The sequence below is a fragment of the Triturus cristatus genome, chromosome 6, assembly GCF_964204655.1.
Source record: "Triturus cristatus chromosome 6, aTriCri1.1, whole genome shotgun sequence".
Classification (NCBI taxonomy): domain Eukaryota; kingdom Metazoa; phylum Chordata; class Amphibia; order Caudata; family Salamandridae; genus Triturus; species Triturus cristatus.
In genome coordinates, this window is record NC_140589.1 from 512,396,438 (window position 1) to 512,423,555 (window position 27,118).

At 42.4% G+C, this 27,118-nt stretch overlaps 1 protein-coding gene across 5 annotated transcripts in view; it reads left to right on the top strand.

Moving 5' to 3' along the window:
* The window catches only part of RIMS1 (regulating synaptic membrane exocytosis 1), a 1,904,179-nt gene that overhangs the window by 1,024,632 nt on the left and 852,429 nt on the right, over positions 1–27,118 (top strand). For all 5 annotated transcript variants that reach the window (XM_085610935.1, XM_085610937.1, XM_085610936.1 and 2 more), the window contains 2 exons: positions 5,679–5,725; positions 23,342–23,454. In XM_085610935.1, coding sequence (XP_085467061.1) covers positions 5,679–5,725; positions 23,342–23,454 — 160 coding nt within the window. The remainder of the gene's footprint in view (positions 1–5,678; positions 5,726–23,341; positions 23,455–27,118) is intronic.

Genomic DNA, 27,118 nt, shown 5'->3' on the forward strand with positions numbered 1-27,118 from the left:
AAAAGTATGGCACATCTGCACGCCATCTTGATAGAATGGAAATAGAAAACTGAAAGCATTCTCTAGTGAGTATACTGCAGTAAATGAGGAAATAAGGGAGCTACATAACAGATAAGTCTCCCAAGATGGCCACTAGAGAAAATAGAGTCCATATATAGCACTAATGCAACCCATGTAGAGCCCAATGTCAGAAATGTGCAAAATACTTTGTTGTTGTTTTTTTGCGGCATTATATAGCACAGACTTGACTTGGAAGTATTGGGGTGCATTACATGAGCGTCATTACTCAAGGACACTTTAGTTTTGTTTTTAGGCATGGGGAGATTGAGCGATTTGTCCAGAATCACAGGATGTTGAGCTGATGCCGAAACTCGAACCTGGTTCCCCAGTTGCAAAGTCTGCAGCTCTGGTGGTAACGCCACATCCTCTCCCTTAAGTGTAACAAATATTCAAGTGATCAACTAAATAAAAAAAACATGAAGACAGGAAATTATGTAAAAGTGCTTTGTCACTATTTGAGAACTCAGAAAATATGTCCTCATTTTAGTTGTTTAGAGCACTAACTATAATTTCTCTGAGAATAAGACCCTCTCATGGAGGAGGGTGCAGAGGCAAGAAGTTGACCGCGCTGGGCAGGTGGGAGGGGGAGTGGCAGCACAACGGACCATGGAGGGCAGCGTAAAGGGGAGCAAGGGCAGCAAACCAACCAGGCTGTGGCAACATGAAAGACCATTGAGGGCAGAAGGAAGAGGCAGTGGCAGTACAACCATACATACCAACAGACCCGATTCAGGCAAGAGATTCCCAATGTTTTTAAGCCCAAAATGGCTTTATTTTCTTCTCTCCTGATCAAAGGGCAAGAGAGAGGCGCTCATACATGGACTTCAACAACAGAGGGTAGGGAGAAGGTGGATGGAGCAGCAAGATAACTACTTAGGGCAGGCAGGAAGGATAGTGGCAGAACAATAGTCCCAAATGGCTGTAATGAGGGAACAGGGTCATTGCCTTGGATAATGGATGGCAAGGAATAGAGAGGAGGCAGAAGCAACAAACTTGGGTGGGGACAGCACAATGCAAGGCCAGGCCCTGTGTTTAACCCCCCACTGTGCATTGCGATGGGCAACTTACTTCACTTTAAAAAAAACTTAGAAATTCCCTGAAAAAAAACAAAGGTTGCAGGGTCATTCTACTTAGGAAATAGAATTAAGAAAACCTTGGGAATTTACTGAAAAAACCAAAGGTTACAGGAATGTTATAGTTAGGCTCAGACTTCACTTATACAAAATCAGTGAAATTCAGCAGGTATAGTTACCTGAGCTAACTATAATTAATGCCCCAACAATGCACTGCTTATGACCTCACATATTAGGTCACTCATGACATTGTTGATGACATTACTCATGACATCACTGATGACATCATCCAGTGATTGTTAGTGTTTTCTAAAAGTTTAAGAATTTTAAACATATATACTAAGGCACTACAAAAGAACCACATACGCCCAGATATACAAATCTGGTTTTCTATATTATCTCGAGAATTGCTGACCGGATTTACACCAAATAAAGAAAAAGCATTATCTCCGGAACATAATATATTTCTGTTCAGTGGTTCAGGCTGCAGGAGTGTCTAAAGACTCTAGCTAATTAACTTGGGAAACACACTTTTTTGACTTCCATTTATTTCTGTGCCCCTGAAGCTTTCCATGCTCAGCTAGAATCACTGGCACAATCTTTTGGGAAATTTTTGTGAAGACTTGCCAATTGGCACAAAAGATATATGCAAGTAAAAAAACACTAAATATTCCCTTGCCATCCAATACCCATACCCACCTTAACCCCTAAATATTCCCCTGCCAATCAAAACCCATACCTACCCTAAACCCTACACATTCCCTTGCCACCCAAAAACCCATACCCACTCTAAACCATAAAAATTCCTTTGCCACACTAACCTCAAACAAATCCCTTACCACCAAAAAACCTATACCCACCCAAAACTTTAAAAAATCCCTACCACCCAAAAAACTATACCTGCCCTAACCTTAAAAAAATCCTTTGCCAATCAAAAAACCCATACCCACCCTAAACCCATATAAATTCAGTTGCCACCTAAACACACATACCCATCTTAAACCCTAAAAAATACCGTACCACCCAAAAACCCATAACCATCGAAAGCCCTAAAAATTCCTGTGCCATCATAAAAGCCATACTCAAACTTAACCTGAAAAAATACTTCTCACCCAAAAAGCACACCCACCCTTATCCCAAAAAATTCCCTTATAACTCAAAAACCCATACCTATCTCAAAGCATAAAATTCCCCCTGTCCTACAAAAATCCACACCCACCCTAACCCTTAAAAAATTCCCTTGCCACCCAAATACCCATACCCACCCTAAACCCTAAAAAATCCTTTGCTACCGAAAAATCCACCCCCACCTTAAATGCTGAAAATTCCATTGCTGCCCAAAAACCCATAACCACACTAAATCCTAAAAAATCCCTTACCTACCAAAAACCTTTACCCGCCCTAAACCCTAAGAATTCCCTTGCCACCTAAAGCCCATACCAACCCTAAACCCTAAAAAATCCCTTGCCACCCAAAAACCCATATCCACCCTAAACCCTAAATATTCCCTTGACAGCCCAAACCCCAGTCCCACCGTAAACCCTAAAATTTTCTTTGCCACCCAAAAACCCATACCAGCCCTAAATCCTAAAACATTCCTTTGCCACTCAAAAACCCATACCCACCCTCAAAACCCCAAAATCCCTTGCTACTCCAAAACCCTAAGAAAAAACCTCACTACCCAAAAACCCATACCCACCCAAACCCCAAAACATTCGCTTGCATACCTAAAACCCATACCCACCCTAAACCCTAAAAAAATCCCTTGCCACCAAAAAAACCAATAGAAACGCTTAAGCCTAAAAAATTAATTACCACCCAAAAACCCATGCTCACCCTAAAACCTAAAGGTTCCATTTCCACCCAAAACCCACACCCACCCTAAAACCTAAAAAATCCCCTACCAACCAAAAATCCATACCCACCCTAAACACTAAAAATTCCATTGCCACCCAAAAACCCATACCCACCCTAAATCCTAAAGAAATCCCTTACAACCCAAAAATCCATACCCACCCTAACCATAAAAAAATGAATCACCACTCAATAACCCATGCCCACCCTAAACCCTAAAACATGCCTTGCCATCCCAAAAAACCTTTTCACTCTAAACCATATTATCTATCTATCTATCTATCTATCTATCTATCTATCTATCTATCTATCTATCTATCTATCTATCTATCTATCTATCTATCTATCTATCTATCTATCTATCTATCTATCTATCTATCTATCTATCTATCTATCTATCTATCTATCCATCCATCCATCCATCCATCCATCCCTTGCCACCGAAAAACCCACACCCACCTTAAATACTGAAAATTCCCTTGCCATTCAAAATCCATACCCACCCAAGACTGTAAACACCGGGGCACCGGTTCTGGGCGTTTCACCCTTCATCAGCCTGGCTAGCTTGACTCCAGTGGCATGGAGAGCACAGGACCCACGTCTGGGCAAACCCATCCCACTCGGGGTGAAAATGCAAAAAGAACAATTGATGGACAGAATGTTGAACAATGTCAACCATTCACCACAGTACAGATCTTGGCCTCAATCCATCGTTTGTTTTCTCCCCATACCATTCCAGTTTCAACCCAGCCATATGCAAGTCAGTCTTGACCCTGAAAGATGGATTTAACCCAGACCAAGACTGATTTGCAAATGGCTGAGTCCAAACTGGGGTGGCCTGGTGAGCAAAAGAACGATGGATTTAACCCAGATCTCTTGACTGGGGGTGAATGCATGATTTATTCAGCATTCTGTCCATCATTTGTTTGTGTAGCACTTTTTGCCCTAAGTGGGATGGGTATGCCCATACAAGGGTCTCTTGCTCACTGTGCCACTGGATTCAAGCTAGCCTGGCTGATGAGGGGTTATACCCCTAAACCGGTCCCAGGAGGCTTGTTTCTGGTCCAGGGAGGACCTGGCTTGGCAGTTTGTGCTCGACGGTTCCCAATAGGAACAGGGTCAAGACTGATTTGCATATGGCTTGGTCTAAAATAGGGTGGCATGGTAAGCAAAAGAACAATAGATTTAACCCAGATCTCTTGACTGTGGGTGAATGCATGATTTATTCAGCATTCCGTCCATCATTTTTTTGTGTAGCACAAGTGGGATGGGTATGCCCAGACAAGGGTATCTTACTCACTGTTCCACTGGATTCAAGCTAGCCTGGCTGATGAGGGGTAATACCCCCAGTAGCTGTTGCTACCAGACGGGGGTGGTGAGGCTGGGAGTTGGTGGGGGAGTGGAATGTAATAAAAAAGGATTTACCTTTAACAGCCGACCGCTACCTCTCCCCCTCGTACTTGTCCTCTTCATCTTCCTCTCCAGGCCGGGAGAAGGAAGTACCTGGGCACACAAGCTCCCCTGAGCCAATCACAACGCTGAAATGCAGTGTTGTGGTTATCGGTGCTCAAACTGGAACAGGGAGCCTATGCATGTTCCTCACAAGGTTCTGTAATGCAACCTGGTAGGAACTTGCAAAGTGTGCATGAATTGCTTGGTAAATCTGACTTTAGTGTTGCATTGCCCATGCATTACCTTGCATGACACAAGGGCAATGCAACACTATGAGATATATGGCCCTAAGTCCATTTAGCCATCACTTTGACTTTGATCTGGGTATCATCTCCATTCACAGGCATGTGGGAGAACTTTTTGGTTGTGTAGGACTGATGCATTTCTTCTTGTGGGATTGAAAATCGTGTTAATTTGTGATGATGATGCCATGCAGCTGAAATTGCAAATCATGTGTTACAAGGGTATAAATAAACAAGCTAATAAGGGCCAATGTGAGGCCACAATCCATTTTCCCCTCCTTATCATGTTAAGGCATTTACATTGAGTTCTTTCATCCTCACACTGCCATTACGCCAGCCAGTGATATTGTCCATTCTTTCAAATATACTGTTGGCTGTTTGATGCATCATTCCGCCTCCTTTGGAGTACTCTCACTGCAATGCTTGAGAGACTATTCTACAACTCAACGCCACACAGAATAGCCATGTGTTAAGAAAATGAAAGTCATTGTATACAGCAAGCAATCCTTTTTGTTTTGTTTTTTTCACTGCAACAGGCTTGTATAATGTATTAGTCACGGATTGTGTGCCAGTCATGCATGCATTTACTCATTTATATTTTATGTATATGCATAAGGGCACACAGTAAATAAAATGAGCATTGGCAAAGCTAATAGGTCTGGGTTTAATGATGTAGCAAATAAAGACTGAAGCACTTTCAAATGCAGTTTGTGTACAATTGCATATTAAGGCCAGACCTATTATATTTGCCAATGCTTGTCACAACTTTCCTTGAAGCACATAGGCAATAATCCCATTTTCAGCATCAAAGTGTATCTTAATGGTTTGTTGATTTTTTTTGTGCTGTGGAGAAGCTTGCTATAATCAATTTTCTGACTATTGTTCCACAGTTGCTATTATGTTGGTATACCACTTAAACTAATTTCTGTGCCTTTCTTATTGACATTTCATTCAAGTATGACCGGAATAATACTTTTTTCTGTGCTTTCTGTTTCAGCGATATCCCACGGATTCCTGAGAGCTCCCACCCCCCTTTAGAGTCTAGTAAGTATGAGGTTCAGAGTAATTTTCTTGTGCACTTTCAGAAAAAAGTATCTGTTATTCAGGAATGCACACATTTTGCTGCATTCTAAGTGGGACTCTGAGCAGCCCCTTAAAAATTGGATATTACTGCAGGAATCAGAATCACAGCTCCCAATTCATTTTGTAAACACAATTTTTTCCGATTTTGTTCTTCAAAATTTCAAGTGCTTTCACGCGATGAATTGTCTGGGTGCAAAATACCAGGCATTTGCACCCAATCTGCGCACCCCCGGGGGTCTTTGGTATTACAGGAGGTGCTGCAGATGCTTGTGCGTCCCCTTCTTTAATACCGATAGCATTGGTGCACATAAAGCACCAGCGCTATCATCAGAGGGCGTTCCCTTATTTGCGTGGGGGCATGGCCCCACACAAATGAGGGAATCCCTTTGACTCTGCACCCGGGCTGTATTATAGATGCAGGCACAAAGGGAAAGAAGCTGTCAGGAGGCGCACTCTCAGTGTGCCCCCTTATGGCTGCCCTCTAAATGAGGGGAGGTGTGGCTGGTATAAACCCAGAGCTCCAATATTCCAGTGTTTATGTTCATGTTTCTCCCTTTTTAATTTAAAACATTCAACCCTTAGTGGGTGGAATGTTGTAATAGCCCTTCTTCCTCTGGCTATACCAGTTGTTAAAGTTCCTCTCTCTCATTAGAGGCCTGGGCCGCAAGTTTAGGCCTATAACTAAGGATCAGGGCCTTTAACAACCGGTATAGCCCTTGACAGTGGGCTATAAGGCTATATTACAAAATGGTTCCCAGTGCTGTAGAATAATGTAGAGGTTTCTTAAAAAGGAAAATTCTACACCGCCATTAAAAACGATACTGCATGCTAATAACAGATGAAGATTTTGACTTATTTGAAACTTCTAGACCACCATTTTATCAGTACTATCTCCAATAGTTTCCTGAAAATATAGAAAAAGTTGTTCAAAGCAGAAAAAACCTAGATTTCCTGCTTCTTGTAATAAAAGGTGCACATCTTTTATTTCTGGTTATGTCAGATATGTTCAAAAACATCTACTGAAGCTCGGTGTCAGGGGTATTCTCCTTTCAGATGAGGTGACCTCGAGAATCTACCCTGCAGACCAGTATTGTACATTGCATATTTATTAAGTAAATGCCTCACTACATAGCTCATTAAAATTCAAGACATCAGATGATATAAAGAATTGTAAAATATTTGGCATTTCTATATACCCAGTCATCTGTTGAAACAATTGCTTCTTTGTCAACTTTTGAATGTAAATATAAATGAGCATAAATTATAGTCATTTTTTTCTGTGACAAATAATGAATCATTCTTCCTATCCTGTTTAAAAAATATGTAAATATTTAGGAGTTACATTTCCTGCCATTGTTAAAAGTACTTTTTTTAATCAATACATTATGGCTACTAACTTGACTTAAAGTCTGCCCCTTAAGTTTAAAGACCTTCCAGGACAGAAAAATTCTCACAGATCACTCGGAATTCATTAATGCAAGATGCCTACATTTTAACTTTTATTAAATCACCAGCATACAACAACCACAAGCATCCAATACCTTGCTCAGAAATATTGGTATTGCCTGGTTAAATGTTCAGCATTGCTACTGAAATTTGACCATACTGTCTTTGTAGGAAATTGGAGTGTTAGATTTTGCTGGCAAGAATCCACCCTATTGACACAAGGTATTACCACGTTCTCTCAAGGCTCAAACTTTCACGCCCACAGAGTTAAACTGGTTTCTGCTTGAGCACAAGGCCAAAGAGAGAAATTGTATGTGGTTCATGTGCGACAAATAGCCATTCAGTAGTACTTTTATGAAATAAAGAACTTAAAAAGTTTAAACCAAGTTGAAAGGAAATAATTTAGCAGAAAAAATACACAAACATTAAGGAAGCCTTATTTCGGGATACAATGCTATGGAGAAAACAAGTTCTCCAAAGTCTTAAGGGCCTCATTTAAAATAATTTGGCACAGGGCAACACCACAAGTGTTTTTGCCGCACTTCCCTATGTCAAATCGAAAGGGCAGGAATTACCCATATTGACGAGATACAGTGCATTCCTGTCCTTTCAGCCAGTGCACAATATGGTGCCAAGTGCCAACACAGGCATCTTTGTACCATGGTGCATGGGTTTCTGCGTTGTTGGCAGGATTGTTTTTGTGCAGGAAGGTACACCTTCCTGCACAAAAACAATCAATGGAGGGATTTTCCTCTTTCAAGAAAGTGGAAAATACAAGGAGAATTAAACATGTTTTGCGTGAGTGATGTTATTCAATCCCACAGCCACTGAGAATAACATTTCACCCTCCCAGGAACTGTGTGACAACCTTGTTGACTCCATCTATGATAAGATCTCAGCCATCTACGAAAGCTTCAAACGTCAATCCTCCGCCACAACAGCATCAGCCAGCTCACAATCTTGAACACAAACCCTGCCCACCCACTGGGACCCCACACAAGACACTATGTCCAGCATAAACTCTGCACACTTGGGAGCACCCATGGACCCCTGCCCCAACACGTTTTTTTAACTCTGTAGCAAGACAATTGGTGACAAGCTCAGAAAGGTCCTTGACACTTCCATCACCGTGCTCTACTTCTCTGAGGACTGAAAAACACGCTGAAATGAGGCCCCTCCTGAAAAAAACGTCCACTGATCCAGCCAAACTAAAGAAATACTGGCCGTCTCTCTGCTCCCCTTGCCAGCAAAAGTCCTTGAACGCAATCAACCAACAACTCTCCCAACACCTAGAAGACCACATTCTCCTGGATCACTGGCAATCTGGATTATGAGCCAACCACAGCACTGAAGCAGCTCTTATCACAGCCACCGACGGGAATAGTGTGAAACCCTTTGTAAGTGTGCTGAGACAGAGCCTTTGTGATGATGTGGTAAGTAAGTGACAGCTCCCCCTCCCCCCTCAAGTCAGAGATAGCCCATCTTGCCATCACATTTTCCTCACTGTCTGGGAGCAATACACAAAGTTCAACTATACCTAGTCATGTGACTAAGGATACAGGCTGCAGGCAGCAAATTGTTCTGACAAGAAAATGCCAACTTACTAAAAGTGATATCTTCAGAACTGTGACCTAAAATTCGGACTTAGCATTAAAGAGGGTTTTACATGGCAATTCTTTGAACACTAAACTCAATATTCCTACTTGCTGCCTATTCAAAGTTATCACTTATTAAAAGTAATAAGGTAACCCAATGTTATCCTGTGGGAGAGGTAGGCCTTGCAGTAGTAAAAAACAAATGTAGAGTTTTTCACAACCAGGACATGTAAAACTAAAACAGTACGTACCCAACTTTTCAAATACACTGCACCCTGTCCTCTGGGCTGTGCAGGGCCTACCTTAGGGGGTATTAAAAAAGAAAGTTTAGGCCTTATAAAAGGTTTATTTGCCAGAAATGGCAGTTTAAAACTTCACACTCAGGCTGCAATGGCAGGAGTGAGACTGTCATGTGGAGGTATTAGGCCTGGTTAAGAACTCGCCATTGTACATGCACACGCTCTTAAGTTGCCTACGCTCCCTAAAAACAATGGCATTTGACAGACATTCGTTTGCGTGCACATATGGGATAACATTCTTCAAACTCAGTTTGCGTACACCGTTTTGTAGGCGCTCGATCAAGACACCATGAACATTATGTACAAGGGCTAAGTCCAGCATGCAAGATGTTGCTATTTGTTTTTGGCTGCTCCGTGACAAAACTATCATAATAGAATAAACAATAGTGAACTGACTGGGATTTCAACATAGTAACATGAAGAATGTTCTTATATATATGACATCAAGCCTTTATTTATTCAGAGAGTCAGAGAAGCATTTTGCTGGCACTGAGAGGTCGGTCCATGACCAGACCTCAAAACCGCTCCTAGGATGCTTGTTTGCAGTCCAGGGAGGACCTGGCCTGGCAGTTCGGGCTGGACTGTTCCCATTGAGCGCAGGTTCCAGACTGATTTGCATATGGCTGGGTTCTTACTGGAATGGCATGGCGAGCAAAAACACAATGGATTTAGGCCCAGAACTCTGTACTGGGGTGAATGTATGACAGTGTTATGCATTCAGTCTATCAATTGTTCTTTTTGCATTTGTCACCCCGAGTGCGACGGGTATGCCTAGACGTGGGTACGTTGCTCTCCATGCCGCTGGAGTAAAGCTATCCTGGTTGATGAGGGGTGAAACCCCGAATCCAGTCCTAGGAGGCTTGTTTCCAGTCCAGGGAGGACCTGGCCTAGCAGTTCGGGCTGGACTGTTCCCATTGGGTGCAGGGTCAAGACTGATTTGCATATGGCTGGGTTCAAACTGGAATGGCATGGTGAGCAAACAAACGATGGATTTAGGCCCAGATCTCTGTACTGGAGTGAATATATGACAATGTTCTGCATTCTGTCCATCAATTATTCTTTTTGCAGGCGTACTAGTAGCATTTAATATACTGGCTTTGGGGTACATATAGCTCAATTTTATTGTAGCATTTTAAGTCAATTAAATGTGCAAATTTGGTTAAGTCAATGTGTCATGTTTTTAGGGAGTGAGGACATGCATTTTAGCACTCGTTTGCAGTGGTCAAGGGCACAGAGTCCTGAGGCCAGCAAAAATGATCAGCAAAAATGGAGGACAAAGGCAAAAAAGTTTGGAGGAATACCATACTAAGTCTTACAGGTCTAATATCAGTCATTCATTCCATGATCCACTTGTTTTATTCATTTATTCAATAGCATGCCTATTGAGTGTACTGACTGGGAGATTGGTCTTGTGGAGGAGATGCAGTCTACGGGAGGGTGATGGGCTTCAGGTTGCTAGTGTACAGGAGGAAAATTTGTTTTTTGTTCAGGTGGCTAGCCTTTGGAAGGGTGATGTGCGTTTGTAGAGGGGATGTGTAGTCTATTGGGGAGTGATGGGGTTTGCCGTAGGGTGTGTGCTCTATGGGAGGATGATGCAGTCAATGGGAAAAGTAGTCATATGGAGAGCTGTGTTCCTATCGAAGACATCTGACCTATCTGATGCGTTATGGTCTAGGGTAGGAGATGTGGTCTTTTGGAGATTTGGAGTAGTGTAGTTATGGTTTAATAGGGGGATGCGGCCTATTGGGTGAGTTTCAGCATGTAGTCCACTTGATAAGAGGTGGTCCTTTAGAGGCCATGCACATTCGCGATTTTAAAATTCCAACCTTAGTTACACGTCTAGCTTCCTTACTGTACTAAATTGTGTGTTCTTCAGAAAATTAATTCACTTACTTCTTTTCTCAAATTGGTGACAGCCTTTTTTAATCACTTTATATGTAACTGGACATGTTACATTAAAGCACCTCTTTACAGCTGCCCCTCATGATGCAAACACACATTTGCCATCACCCAGAGTATCAGACTTGATTTTCACATGGCTGACGAAGAGTGTGTGAACTTATATAAAATGTGCTCTTGTTTTAGCTTCTGGAGCACCTTCCATAACCTCTATGAGAAAACCATAAAAAAAACAGTTTTCTCTCCGACATGGTTTATCTTAACCCAGCAGAAGGTCAGTGTATTTCATAGAATTATATCAGCGGATAACTCACCAAAATTCCTAGAATTAGTATAAAACCACCAATGAAGGATTTATATGTTTACTGAAATTGTTTTTATCATGACTTTTAGCCTTTTTAACTGTTTTAGCATTGTGTGTTCTTATCTGTGTCTGTTCTTTTATGGTGTTCAAACCGAAATAAAGAATAAAGAAACAAAACAAAATCTATTATCACCCTTTATGTGTGCTCCTTTTTGTGACCCTCAATACCTGGAATTCACTACAATGCATTTTATTGAGGACCATGTCCCCAATTCCCGGAATAGCTGCCACAACATTTCAACCATATTGTAACCACCCAATCAAGCTGTCTTGTCCCCATGCAGCATAGTATCAAAATTTAAAAGAACTAAAGAATGGCAAAAGATGGCGACATAAGGACCAGTAGCAGCAACTAACTGCTATTCTCATGTTTAACTGAGTTCATGTATTCTGAGTTGATGGCATACAAAAATGAGAGACTGAAATCTGAAGCGTTGAACATACAATCAAAATCTGGAGGTACCGATGGTAGACAGTCCATGCTAATATCAGAAGGAGCAGGAGATATAGGAGAAGCTCATTGTAATGAAGTTGTCACTATGGACACCCTGGCTGACTTCTTCCACAACAAGATCTCTGTTATCTACAAAAACTTCAAACCCCAACCCACCACCGCCAACATCACTGGCCTGCTCACACCCACAAACCCCAAACACCCGATCACCCATTGGTACCCTCTAACAACTCAAGTCACAATCTCCATCATGAACTCTATGCACTCAATTGCACCCACTGACTCTTGCCCCCACCACGACTTCAACTTCAGGAGCAAGACAATTGGAGAAGAGGTCCGAAAGTCCTGAAAACCTCCCCTACCTCGACCTCCTTCCCCGAGGACTGGAAACATGCTGATGTGAGACCCCTCCTGCAGAAACCTTCCACTGACCCAGCAGAACTGAAGAACTACCAGCCCATTTCCCTGCTCCCCTTTTCAGTTAAGGTTCTTCAGAAGCCAATCAACCAGCAACTCACCAAACACCTGTAACGCATCAACCTCCTGAACCCCTCTCAATCCAGATTTCAAGCCTACCACAGCACCAAGACAACCCTGATTGCAGCCACTGATGACATCAGGGCTCTCCAGGACTGCTGCAAAATGGCAGCCCTCATCCTCCTGGACCTGTCAGCCACCTTCAACACTGTCTCTCATCCTATCTTGCTAATCAGACTCCACCTCATTGGAATCCAGGGAGATACCCTCAAATGGATTGCCTCCTACCTCACTGGAAGAATACAGAGAATCAGTCTCCCACCGTTCACCTCCGAACCCACAAAGATCATCTTTGGCACCCCCCAAGAATCATACCTCAGCCACACCCTCTTCAACACGTACATGACCCCCTGGCCAGCACCGTCCGATCACAGACTTAACATCATTCCCTACGCCAATGACATCCAGATTATCATCTCTCTGTACAAAGACTCCACCACCACCAGAGCTAACTTCCACAGGTGTATGGTGAATGTCGCCAACTGGATGAAGGAAAACTTTCTCAAGCTCAACAACGACAAAATGGAAGTCCTCATCTTTGGGAACAACACCTCTCCATGGAACGATGCCTGGTGGCCTGTGGAACTCAGCCCATCCCCTGAACCAACAGACCATGTCCGCAACCTCTGCATCAACCTGAACAGCAAGCTTTCCATGAAGAAACAGGTAAACGCAGTGTCATCTGCCTGCTTCCACACCCTACACTTGCTCCCCCAAATCTTCAGGTGGCTCCCAGTCAACACCAGAAAGATTGTCAGGCAAGCCCTTGGCATCAGCAGCCTGTACTCTGGGAACAAACTCTATGTAGCAATCAGCGCACTCCTCCTGAAGAGACTACAGACAATACAAAACTCAGCGGTTAGACTCATCATCGACCTCCCTAGACGACTCCATATCACACCCTTCCTCAAGAAACTACACTGGCTCCCAATCCAGAAGAGATACCAGTTCAAGATGTTGACCCAAGCATACAAAGTCCTGCACAGCACAGGACCAACTTGCACCAAGAAACGCTTGACCTCCACCAACCAACCAGACACCTATGATACCCTGCCTCTTCCTCGCTAACAACCCAACCACCCCCCAGGTCTACCAAAGCAACAGTGGAGGATGCTACTTTTCACACCTGGCAGCCAAAGCATGGAACAATCTCCCCCTTCACCTCAGGACCACTCCTTAACTCCAGTAATTCAGGAACAGACTCAAGACCATGCCCAGATTACCACAAAGTAAGCATGAACTCTAGTGCCTTGAGACCCTCACAATCGATTTGCCGCACTCAATCCTGATTGATTGATAAAGATGCCAAAAGAAGCATAAAGATTAAAGCATGCAGAAACCACAATAAGAGCAACATACGTGGGAGGTTGTGACAAGTTTGAGAATGATGAGAGTGTTGCTCTAACATATGTTTGTTGTGGCACATGTGACAGGATTAATGGTAAACCATGTGAAGCAGATTTGATGATTGGCATCTGCATAGTATTACAATCTGATTGATTTAGCGCCATTGTTTGAGTGAGCCCCCAGTGACCAACAGAAAGCAAAGCTTGTTTTTTCAAGGGAATGTTCAAGATAACAGTATGATAACAGTTAAGGCATTGAAAGAGAAATCTTCCTGTAGGTAATGAAAGCTTGCGCAGGCATAAAGTCCAGTGCTCATTCAGGTTGGAAAATAAATCTACTGCCAGAAAGAAAGCTGCAGTATGGCAACAGTGTTGCTCAGATGGATACATCAGATTCATGTCCATCGCCTTCTAAGAATGATGAAGAAGTACAAGTACAACCAAGTATTGGGTAGAGAATGTAGCCTAACGGTTAGGGTGGTCGACTTCAAATCTGGGGAACTGGGTACGAGTCTCGGCAACAACGCTCAAAATTGTGTGATTTTGGGCAAATCACTTAATCTTCCCATGCCTAAAAAAATTTAATGTGTCCTCATGTAACGCAGCTGGTGCTCATGTAAAGCGCTCTGATACCTGATTTCACGTCAAGTTTGCGCTATATAAAACTTCGGTAAGAAGAAGTATTAAGACTGTTGAAATTCCATTGCACAAGTTTGAAAACAGTGAGCCCCAAAATGCTTGTATTGTCAAGTCAAGTCAACCTTTATTGGTAGATTAATTAAAATCATTACAAAGTGCTAGAGCAATAAGAGCTCTCATTTGGAGAAAATCAGTGCAGTAAACAAGGTGCAAATGCAAAAAGGAACGATCAGTTTTAAAAATTTTAAAAGGAGTTGGCCTAACGGCTAGGGCAGTCGACCTCAAATCTGGGGAACTGGGTTTGAGTCTCGGCAATGACGTTGAACATCCAATGATTCTGGGCAAATCGCCCGTGTCTAAAAAAACAAATAAAAAATAATAATAAAAAGGCCTCATGTAAAGCAACTGGTGCTATGTAAAGTGCTCTGATACCCGATTCGGTTCAAGTTTGCGCTATATAAAACTCTGTAAATAAAAAAAATAAAAGAATAAAAGGAGAGTGTGGTTTGTTAAAACTAAGCAGTTAAAAATGTACGGATACAGCTAAAATGTTCCAATGCACACCAAGCCAGTTTGTAAAAAGGAGTTTGGTTTGATTTCTGTGGGCGACAGTTAAGTAGCTGTTGCCTTGTTTATGGCACCCTCGACTCCTCTGAGGTATTTTGCTGTCCGGGATATTGTTTACTGGTCTACTGAGTTTGGGCAGGCCAATATGGCTTGCCTGCTGGAGCACACACTTAACTGGTTCCAGAGAGGGCCATCCATTGTTGACATGGGCTAAGAGTAGAGTTGAAGAGGCAGATGATGTGCACCAAGTTTTCAGTCATGAGGCTGCATAGTTGACAGGTTGTTTCCCCTTCTGCCATCAGTCAGGGTGAGTTGTGCATGTTGGAGAGCAGGATCCCAAGGAGATATTTCAGGAATTTGCATGTTATCCTGCCTCTCCCAGGTGTTGCTGTGGATTCAGGATCTTGTAGCTATTTAATATTGGCCAGGCATGGGATTTTTTTTCTGGAGTTGCCCTGTCTTCTAATAAAGATATTTTTTTAGTTGTTTTATTAACAACTCTTTTGACGATGTCGTGGCTCACTGCTGTTGGCCATAGTTCTCCTAGCCTGAACAGGTCAATTGTTTCATCAAGGTAGTCTTGTGCTGGTTAGTGTGATTTATTAGACTTTCCTCCAATATCTGATAATTAATTGCATTTTCCTCAACGAATTTGAGCTTGTGGCAGAAGATGGCAAAGGCTGCTCACCTGGCATAGGACAGTTTTGTGAGCCCAAACTCCTGCCTTATCTGGGCTGGTGATGGGTGGTGGGGGAGCTGGAAGATTTGCATGTATATTCTTGCAATTGGGGTGTCCAGAGTTATTGTGTCTTTTCCCCGAAGAGACTTGTAGCCATAGGCCAGAATTGGCACCACTTTCAACCTGGCAATTTCTAGCATGGGGCTGAACGTGTGCATGTTTAGACTCCTAAATATGATTGTGAGCCCTGCACCAGGGCAACCCCTTTACTTTTAATTTCCTCCTTGTGTGGTTTGAATGAGCAGCTGTTATCAAATAAATGGCAATGTATTTAAATTCAATTGTTTTCTCCACCTTTCTCTCATCAAGATGCCATCTAGCCTTTCATTTGAGTGTGCTCCTGGCGAGTATCATGATTTTTGTCTTTTAACTGTTTATTCTTAACCCATTCGCCAAGGAGAATGCTTGGGTGGCTCCCAGGAGACGTTGCATCTCAACCCTTGTTCAGCTTAGTAGCACCAGGTCGTCAGCGAAGAGAAGGTTTTATAGTTGTAGTGACCCTAATTTTGTAGTGTGCACGTTTACAGAGGGCAGGGCTGGAGGTGGATCTGACAGGAAAAGATTGAATAAAATTGGTTTAAGACACACCCCTGTTTGAGGCCGCTTGTTATTGGGATAGATTAGCTCAGCTCCCTAGCTTGAGTCCAACCGTGTGCTGCAGTATATGTTTTTAATTGCTTTCAGGAGAAGTGGGGGATTCACCAGTCTTTTAGTTTCCTCCAGAGCCTTTTTGCGATTTACACAATCAAAAATGACTTGATAGGCGATATAAGAGAGGTAGAGAGGCAGCTTTGCAATGTCAGAGAAAACGAAAATCAGTGATAGAGCCATCCTATTTTTTGAGGTTCCAGTTTTCCTTGTGAAGCCTGTTTGATTGGGGAGTATGATTGTGTTTGTGATAGCCCAGTCACTGAGATGTTCCAGTAGGATTCTGCTTAATATTTTGCCTCATTATCGATGAGGTCTATTAACATGTGATTCCCTGGCTCAAGTTTGTTACTTCCTTTAAAGATAGGGGAGATAAATAGAGCCTCTCCATGAGGTTGGGATCATGATAGAGTGTGATAGAGTGTGATTGAGAGTGGCGTCATTACTTCTGCCCATTGTTTTGGGTCTGTTTTATAGATTGCCTGGGGATACAGTTTTGGCCAGGTGTTCCTGTGGTGCGCCCCTTTGTTATCTGCCGGAGTACATCGTTGACAGCTATTTTCCCTGAGACCAACCCAGCTCCACTGCTGAGCCAATTCTCTCAGGCCATTCTGCTCCTGAGTCCTATGCTTGTGCTGATGTACAAATTGTAGTGTGTGTATAAATAAGCGTCCCAAACTACTTCTGAAATGCTGAATTCCAACTTGCATTGGGTAGGGTTTTTTAGAGTGTTCACAGTTTTCCAGAACATATTGGAATGATGGTGCTTGAGGTCCCAGATAAGTTTGGCCCAAAAGGACTCAGTGCTTCGCCTCTTTATGGCCCAAATTGCTTGTTTAGTGTAGTATAGTGACTCTTGGGTTGGTGGTGTATGTTTTGTTGTGGGGACCAGCGAACTGCGCAAAGGGCTTCATTGACTTCATTTTAGTTATTTCGGAGCGCCACCCTTGTGTAGTGTTAGGCTATTCAGAGGAGTGGGTTTGTGTTGGGTCCTGGCTGGATTTACTCTAGTAGCTAACTATTTAGCGAAGATGTCGGTAAATGCCTCTCAGTGTTCTCTAATTGAGCACTTTCGTTGTTGAGTATTTAGTGAGCTTAATTCAGCTTTTTGCGCCAAAGCCCCTATTATGTCAGAGGACCACTTCACTCTTTTTAGATCTGCCGAGAAGATAGAGCCCTCAGGTTTTGCTGGGCGTTGTTGTTTCTGTCAGATCGACGGCGAGGTCCAGCTCCTGGGGAAGGTGATCATTTCCGGTCTTGACCCCATTTCAAAGGAGGGATACCATGTGTATTCTATTGGTGAATTTCCATTTGTGGAGTGAAACAAGAGGGCTGGAGGGATGTCCCCTTTGAAACGGCTGTTTAGGACCCACAAGCCTAGGTGCTCTAGTTTGCCAAGCAGGTTTTGACCCATTGCCCGTCCTTACTTTTTTTTGCTTGTCTGGGGATTTCCCATTGATGTTCCTGTACTTCTGTGATTTGGTTCCTTATGGAATGGTCGAGCAATTTCATGTTGAAGTCTACAGTCACTATTAGTGGTGAGCTTAGTTGAGACCCCCCTCCTACTTTAAACATGTTTTCTATCATTCTATTTGAAGTCTCCCCACGGTCCTTGCGCGTAGGTGACACATAGATATTTGGAAGATGCAAGATTTGAAGGTTTCCTGATTACAGAATGCTGGTGTACTTCCAAAAAACAGCCTTAAAGAATGTTAACAATCCAGAGCCAGTTGTTTTAAAGTCATGTGTAATGAATTCCAGTACACTGGATGCATTAAATTAAGCACTAAGTAAATCAGCGATGTGAGTCAGAAACTCAGTGCTCAAAAGCAGCTGTGTTTCTGTTCAGAATATTCCCTTTGGAAGACAAATGTTTCTGTTGCAGTGATTAACAAAATCTATTTTTGGGTTAATTTAGCCGTAAGCCTATTCAATTGATCAAAGTGCATATTTGTGACATTCATTTTTAGTCATAGAGCAATTTTAGAAAACTTCCTTGGAGGCTGATTCAGCATAACTCTGCAAAAGTTTCCTATTTGATGAACAGTAAGAAGATAAACATCCTTCAGTGAGACCATATCATGAAATATTTGTGCAAAAACATAGAGGCTATTGTGTAAAAGAGCTTGGTAAAGTGGAATGAAAGATTCAGGTTCAGCAAGTAACTTGCAGGCAAGGTCAGGCTCCGGAAGATTGCAAGAGCCATTAATAGTAATCTCATTTCAGACAAATGAGTGTCCTAAATGGTTAATAGTGGAAGATGTGCTACCATATATAGGATTTCCATTTAAAGTACACTGGAACTCAAAAGGGAAATTCCACATATTAAGAAGAAATATATGTATGGGTTCATGCCATCCTAAAGAAGTGTAGCTCTAATAGCCATACTAATACAAAGCGGTGATAGGTAAACACATTTTTCCGTGTAATAGCCACATTAATTGTGTATCATCTGTTAAAAGAGAATGGTGTACTTGCTACCTCCTGAAAAAGAGAAAAGTACAATGGGATACAATCAATGTCTGATTTGACAGCTACTGCTGACACAATTTACCCTTACTAAACTTAGTAACAGCAGCATAAAAATAGGATCTGGCAGGTTTGCTAAAGGACCTTCAGACACGAACCTATGCATACATTGATTACTATGGATTGGCCGCATTCATACTCCATCTGAATAAAACAATGTTAAATTAAAAGTACAATTATTAATCATTTAATTTACACCATTTCCAGATATAGTTCCTTCTCATTTCCAATTCAAGGAATGTGAATTAGTAGCTTCAAGAAACGACCGGAATCTGAAATCTGTGAGGCAAGCAAAATCCAAAGAGGAAGTTTGCTGCACGGTCTCATACCATAAGATGAATTATCTGGGATATAGACATGTAGGAAATAGTGTATCAAAACCTTTTATTTTCCAGTATTTAGTGTTGCAGATACTTTTCTCTTGAATAGTCTCTTACTAACATGTATAACTCTGTTCCTGAAAGTATTTATGAAATTTGGAGAATAATGTGACTAACATTTTTGGCAATCTTTCTGGATTGTATAGATTAATAAACGGACACATCAGATTTATTGTCAAATGTGCAGTATTATTATTAGAAAAAAAAAGCACCTTGATCTGTGATAAAAAGATGTGAATATGACTGAGTGAAGTGCCTTGCGATTTGTCAGGCTAAAATCACAGCAACTGATAAAATATTTTTTTTAAACAAGGTTAGCATTATCATTTGGTTTGTCTTCAACATTTCTGAAAGGACAGTGATTTGTGAAATATTAGATCCTACCATTAGCCCGGCTGGTTGAATAAAATTGTGGCACTAATAACATACCAAATCTACAACCCTCCTATTTGTAGGGGAAGTGGATGCCAGAGATGGTAAGCATCTGCAATCACTCTCTGACTTGGTCTTCTCAGTGTCTACCTAGAAAATACTCCCCAATGGATTGTGTTAGCTTCTCCTGTATTCAGCTTTTGGTAATACACAAGAAAGAAATGTTAGGAACTGCTCCCAAATACCAATTTAGCTATACATTAGATCACAACTCAGACTTACATGATTTTTTTTTTTTAAACACATTTTATTGAGTTATCCAAAAGACATAGGCACATACACATACTCAAAGAAGGCTGCAAGTGGACAGATTAAGTACAAACTTAGTGCTGAGCAGGACATTACAGATCCATGGTGCATCAACAATCATCCGCAAGCAAAGGAGAAAGGAACCCCCTCCTAACATGGGGAAATGTGACCTAATTGGGGGATAATCCCCGGCATCCCGTCCTCCGTCTTGTAGTAGAAGCCAACGAGATCTATTAGTAGGTATCTCTCCGGTCAACAGCTGTAGCTTGGAACTCAACCAACCCCCCACTACCCCCAATCCCAACTAACCCCCCCTCCCACTCCTTCCTCCCCCCTCGGCATGCCGTTGAGTTAAGAAAAGGTTAAGTGCTGAAACCGTGGGCAGGACAGTGATATTCCACAGCTCATGCATTCCGAACCGCTAATGTCAGTGCGAGGGACAAGTAATCACCCAACATCATCCCACCGTATCTGCGCCCTGCTCCGTGCACCATCAGTGCCACCCAACCTTAAGTATCCGCTGCTGACTCCCCCCGGCCAGGAGAGCGTTCAGTATCTCCAGGCGGATGTTTTACCAGCTCCACCAATGCAACCCACGCTCGCGCCATCTCCAGAGATTTGTCACTCCCAGTGCAGGCAGCCATGCGCAACCTACAGCTCCCCTCTGCCTCTGCCCATTTCACTAATTCCCTAGTCCATCACGCTAAGTTGGGGCCCATCCTTGACTTCCAGTGGCTGGTGATCTCCCTCTGGGCCAGGACCATCCCCAGGTCAATAAACTTGCTAGTGATTTTGGGCTTGGCAGTATGTGGAAACCAATGCAACAAACAACAACTCGGTGTCAGCGCTGCACCTCTTTCTGTTGCGGCCGCCAACTCAGACGTCACTCCCCGCCAGAACTCTCCCAGAAGCGGGCAATCCCAAAGCATGTGGAGGAACCCCACCCCCTCCAGGTTGCACCGTGGGCACGCTACCGAAACCCCGAAGTATTCACTCACCTTGCCCGGGGTAAGGTAAGCCCTATGTAGCCCGTAAAAGTGGATTAGCTGGAAAACGGGCGTTCCTGGAACACTTCTAGGCCCGCTCTACCAATTCCCCCCATGGCTTTTCCCCAGTGGGCTCCCCCAAGTCCTCTTCCCACTTGAGACGTGGGACCACCAATGGCTTCCGCAGGCTGTGGGTAATCCGCCTGTAGAGACACGTGACCGCCTTGAACGTTCCGTCCGCCATTGCGACATATTGGCAGGCCAGCGAGGTCTGAGGTTCCGCCATGCCCTCCCGCCAGTGTCTCCTAATGGCTGCTGTCAGTGCAGCATGAAGCAGGAAATCCCAGCGCGGTAGATCATGGTGCTCCACCAGGTCATTAAAAGGAAGGTGGTTGCCATCTTCAAATAAGTCTCCTACTGTAAGTATCCCCGCCTCCTCCCAGTCCCGTAGTCTACCCCAATCACCTCCGTGTGGTAGGGCCTCACACACCGCCAGCGGGATCTCCGGAGCATAGGGGGTACGCATGCCCGCACGCCTGGCCAAAGGGTTCCAGCACTTGCGCACCACCTGTAAGTCAGTCGGGAGCTCCCTATTCCTTATGGATAAGCACAGCAGCACCCGGGATAGTAGCGCCAAGGGAGGGTCCGGCCCACCAGGCTCCTCTCGGTGTCTAAGTCTGCCCGCCACCCACTTAGTGAACCATTGTAACTGCGCTGCGTGGTAACTCAGACTTGCATGATGCTCCGGTGATGGAGCATATGACGATCCCACAGAGAGCTCTAGTAAACATTTTTAGACTCAGGAGCACCAGCAGGGTAGAAAGCAAACAGGATTGATAGTGAATGAAGTACAAATGGAACAAGTGACAATGGGGTAAGAGCAAGAGGAACCAAAAGAGAGGGAAAGTTTATACAGCGAAATGATGAACGAACTATCAGTAGCCGGAAGTGCTGACCTAGCTCCTCTTGCTCTTCAACGTTCTCTGCTCTAGCTCCACTTCCGGTTCTTCCTCCCCAGCTTCCATAGGCCCACTTTCCACCTTCTCCCTCCACTCAGTTCTGGTTTTCACCTTATTTCTTTCTTAAACATTTCACACATTTCATGTCCCTCCTGACTAGCTTTTGCCTCAAGTTCCAGTTAGGTACTCTAAAACTATATACTCCTTTTACCGAAGATAAGGGTGCATTGGGATGCTTGTAAAGGCATCTAACTATTAGGTATGAGACTCGTGTTTTTACTTTTATACAAGTCTTGGACAAGTCATTCAGGTGGTGCTTTTGTTAACCAGGAATTCTTAGGCCAATATGTGGCTGAGCATATGGTACTTTACTGATTCAAGTTCCAATGCTTAAAATCTTCACTAGAATACTTGAATTTCAGCAGACAAAATAGGATGCCACTGGTGAACTCATGTTTCTCTTTGAATCCCCTCTGCCTAAAATTAGATCCTTTAGAGAGTTTATAGTCCTCTATAAGCCTGATGCTTTATATTTTTTGACCATGTGCTATCACTTCCTTTCAGTGTGTCTTACTACAAATATATTTCCGTCTCTCTCGAAAGGCTGCAATAATTGTGAGTCTAAAATCTATTTTGTTTTTCCTAGACCTGCCTACTTCAAAGTAGCCATCCTTACATTCCCACCTGCAAATATACATGGCTACAAAAACATACATACCAGATTGTGACATTTGGTGATTGCTGTTAGGCATGGGTTCAGCCAGAGGTAGTGAGAAAGACACTCCTGGGTATGTGTTTTAGATTCTTAAAGCAGACACATCTTTAGCCTAGTTTGCATAGCCTCCTTAGCTGCAACTGAGTATCACTACTACATGTGAATCAATAAGAGTACCGGAAAGACCATGCAGCTATTTTTTCCTATCCTTGATATTAGAAAAGGGTGTGCAGCTCTAAGCAGTGCCATGGAATTGGAATTTATAGATGTTAGCGAAGAGACATGATGGAGGAAACTCAAAGGGAAATATTGTAGATAAAACGGTGGGTTCAGAGTTTTAAAAAACCAATATGATTTGCTACTTGCTGCCAAATGGCAACAAGGAGGAAGGTCATGAATAGGCAACTATGTGTGCATGTGTTGAAGGCCACCAAGACCTCAAGACAGATTATAATGGAATTTGTTTAACACAACATGTGTTATGTATGGGGTTCAGAAATATACAACATGCCCAAAAAAGATGCAATTACTATATTGGAACACATATTATTACGAAGTAGGTCAGGGATACCCTCCAGATCTAAACCTTGTAAATTAAGGATACTTTCAAGTTCACCCACAGCACTTATGAGAACCTGTTGTGAAGACATGAATGTCATTTGAATTAAAAGTATTAAAAGCAGATATTTGCAACAACTGAGTAGTAATTCAAAGATATCATATGTTGTTTTAAGATTGTGTTGATAAAATTATAAAGGAAATCAGATGTTAAAATATATTCTTTTTTATTCCAGGTTCAAGTTCTTTTGAATCCCAAAAAATGGAAAGGCCTTCTATTTCTGTCATTTCACCAACTTCTCCTGGGGCACTTCAAGATGCACCTCAGGTCCTACCGGGGCAGCTTTCTGTAAGTATACATTTTGCAGCCTCATTTCAGTCTGAGATTTGGTAAATGGCTGGCTAATATCACTGAGTTTGCTAACATTGGCTAATAACAAATATTTTCCCTCAAGTCAGTACATAAGCAAACAAGTTCCAGCCATTGAACATTTGGAGCCTCTTGTGTTTTATTATCTGAAACGGGGAGAAATGGGGACATCACAATGTTGATCCCAAAAGTGGGAGACATTTGTCCGCAACTGTTGAACTTGTTTGAGAGATATCTGTCCTACTGAAGTATCACTATATTAATTCATTTAAAGCCATCATGACTTGGTAAGGTACCATTAGAAAGGCCTTGTTCAACAATACCAGCATAGAAGAGAACATATGGAAAAACGGCGGTATAAATTAAATTCAGTTTAGTAATTATTCGTTGGCTACCTGAAACAGATTTGTATGTCTCTGTCAGAGAGCAGAAGCTGACCAGGATCCACCTTGAGCACTTCTGAGGGTGTTGTATTTTCAGTGAATACTATGATCCTCTGCATTTGCCTACAGCAATTTCTGAATTGTTAACTGAAGTTGGCCTGGATTGCTTACTAAAACAATTTCAAGGATATTCAATGATTTTGACGACATTGCACCTTCAGTGGATGCCTTAATCACTAACTCTTACTGAAACAAACTTCTTCTGTGTGCCAAAATAACTGATCCCTCAAATCTGTTTTTTCATCAGGGCTCATTTATGTTTCAAGCTCCCGGAGTTTCCTCCTGGCCCACATCAGCCTCAACTAAGACTGTTCTCATAAATATATATTTGGAATAGACTTTTACTGTGTTTCTGAAACATTTATCAGATTTATACTTTTCCAGACGTTAGACTTTTTGTCTTTTATTTTATTGATCTGTGTTGCACTGAACATTGCACACCCCCATCCCCTCCTGCAGACTGAATCCTAAGCCAACCTCTGGAACCGTTTGGAGAAGGCTAGTTTTTGGAAACACGATTCTTTGCTGTCTGTAATAGGATGTATACAGGTGTTGTCACGACTCGGTTATGGTATGTTCAGCTTTTAAACTCTTCCCTAAATTCTCACTGCTGGGCCAGTGAGTTGCTAATTGATTTAAAAACTTTGATGTAGACAGAGTAGCCGATGGAAGTAGATGGAAAGCAGAAACATAGATGCGGGCCTGCTTGGGAAGGGCGCTGTCTTTGCCCACGTGCTTCTCTAATTTGTTAACTTTGTTGTGGAGAATTCTCTGTTCTATTTTCATGATGGAGTTCTCATCATCTTTATCATAGAGAAAAGGGAGCTCTAGGCCCAGGACTGCAAGAGACACTGCAACAACTTACCTGCAGTTTTAAGTTTTTCTCAAAACTGAAATGTTTTTTTCATGTTCCCAAGCAAGAGTATGGGCTACTAATAACACTGATCTGAACCTTTTTTATTGGTCAATCAAAACATTTCACAGAGGTAAATGTGATCATAATTGCAAGTTCATGACCCTTCTTTTGGTTGCCAGGAATTTGCAGAGAGATTCCTGGCAGATATGAACCGATTTACAGGGCAGAGATCTCTACCTCCTGTGAAGATCTGTGCAGCCGTAACTCTGACTGTAGGGGTGGAAAGTGTGCATTGCAAGGCATTGTTTGTCTGGGACATTTGCTAATGCCCACAAACTTATGTTTTTGGGCATTCCCAAACTCATTTTTCTTCCCTTTTCACCCTCGGAAAGATGTGAAAATTTACTCCAGATAAGGGCTGGAGTAACTCCTCTTCCAGGTGGGAAGGGGAATGGATCACTTTCAGACTTTTATTTCTGGTGACTCATTGAGAGTGCTTTAACCTCTGGAGATGGGATTTATGAGCTCTCTTGGTTGGTGAACATTAGTAGTAGTTTTCCGAACATCATGGGCTTTGTTTGGTCACGAGGACACACCTTAGTTCTTTTCATTTTTAGGTTTCTACTGCACAGCGTTTGCGCTGTGTTCGTGAGTATAAATCTTTAAAGTGGCTTAGATCCCGCTTTCTCACTTTCCTGGCTTTTCGTTGGTTTCTGAGCTTGCCACTTACTTTTCCTCCATTTCTATTAACTGTAGCATATTTGTCTGCATTTACTAATGCGTGTTTCTCCTCTGCTTCTCTTATAAGTTTCCTGCGGCCAAACCACTGTTAACATCCGCTTTGGTGTAACTATTTTTTTAATGAAAATCTACCTCTTTCTGATATTTTGTCGTGCCCCAGATTTATATATTGCAATTTATCACACAGAGAGATTACGTAATTTGGCCAGAATCATAGGATGTTGCTCTTCCGAGACTCGAACCGGGATCCTCAGCTCTCGTTTCAGCAACTCTGGCCGCTGCATCACATCCCCTCCACTCCTGTTATACTTGTTTCCCCTGATATTATTTTATGGACTGTGTTGATGTACAGATTTTTATATGCATTCGGGGACACATAAACAAGTTCTTTATTGTTTGTTTTTCAATTGTTGCCCTTTGTTTACTTTTCTGTGTCAAGTTTGTCTGGAAATGTGTTTTTTTGCACTTGAGTCAGATTATTATGATGTGAGACTTCATTTAAAGCTTCTGCAAAAGCACAGCACTAAATTCTTTTTTTCAAAATTAAAATTAACTTGTCTTACAATATGTGTCATGCATTACTGACAGCCTTTAGTGAGATTGCTTTTGCTTAATTGCAGCTCAAATCTTATCTCACTGTTCCCTTCGATAGCCCTCACTTCTTTTTCATCATATCCCAGCTCTCTTGCGTGTTTGGTGAGAGCATGGGCCAGAGTCGTCTAGTTCCGGCACAGCGCCAATGCCTTTTTAGCTGTTACCTCGGGTAACCCTCCCTACTTTCTATTGCCACTTTTAGCTTTTTCTAGCTCTCTTGCATTGTGGGTGAGAGCATAGGGCTGAGTCCGTCAAGCTTCGGCACAGCACTGATGATTTTTTAGCTTTATTTCTGTTCATATTTTCGCCTCACTGTTTTCAAATGTTAACTTAATCTTTCCCTGGCTCTCTTCAGCATCAGTAGTATTCGTAGCCAGTCCATAAATATATGTTTGATATGACATTCTATGTTACATTGGTACTTTCTTACCCAGTGTAAGATGTGCTTCTATTGATTTCACAGAGGTGAAACCAGTGCATTTCCAATGCTTGTTTTTGTTTGTCTTGCATTACTTCCTTTGAAACTTTAGACATATAAGTTGTTCTTTGGGGAGGTGGAGGATGTAAAATTTGATGATATATGTCAGGATATTTTAAGGATAAAGCAAAACGTTTGAAAGGGTTGTGCTGCAGAGGGCATTTTAACTACATTTATACGTGCAGGGGTGGATGTGGTTTAACATAGCCCTTTGCTGCTGGGACAGGTGAAATCTTTTGGCTGTACTAATAGTTGTCTTTTCTTCTTTAGTTTACAATCTTTCATAATGCAAAGTCCTAGTAGTGTAATTACTTTACTTCTAGCAACTTCTGTATGTATTTCCTGCTTATGAGTGTGCTCAGATGGCATGGATGTGGTGTAATAATTTTGTAGATGTCTACTAAAAGCTTGGTGCTACGTGATCTACAACTGCCTAGTGTTTTTGTATGAGTCTCTTGTTGTCAGAGGGGTTGCTGCATAGGCTGTTTGGGCTAGGGTTCTGATTGGCTACTAGGGCTAGGGTTTTCTATT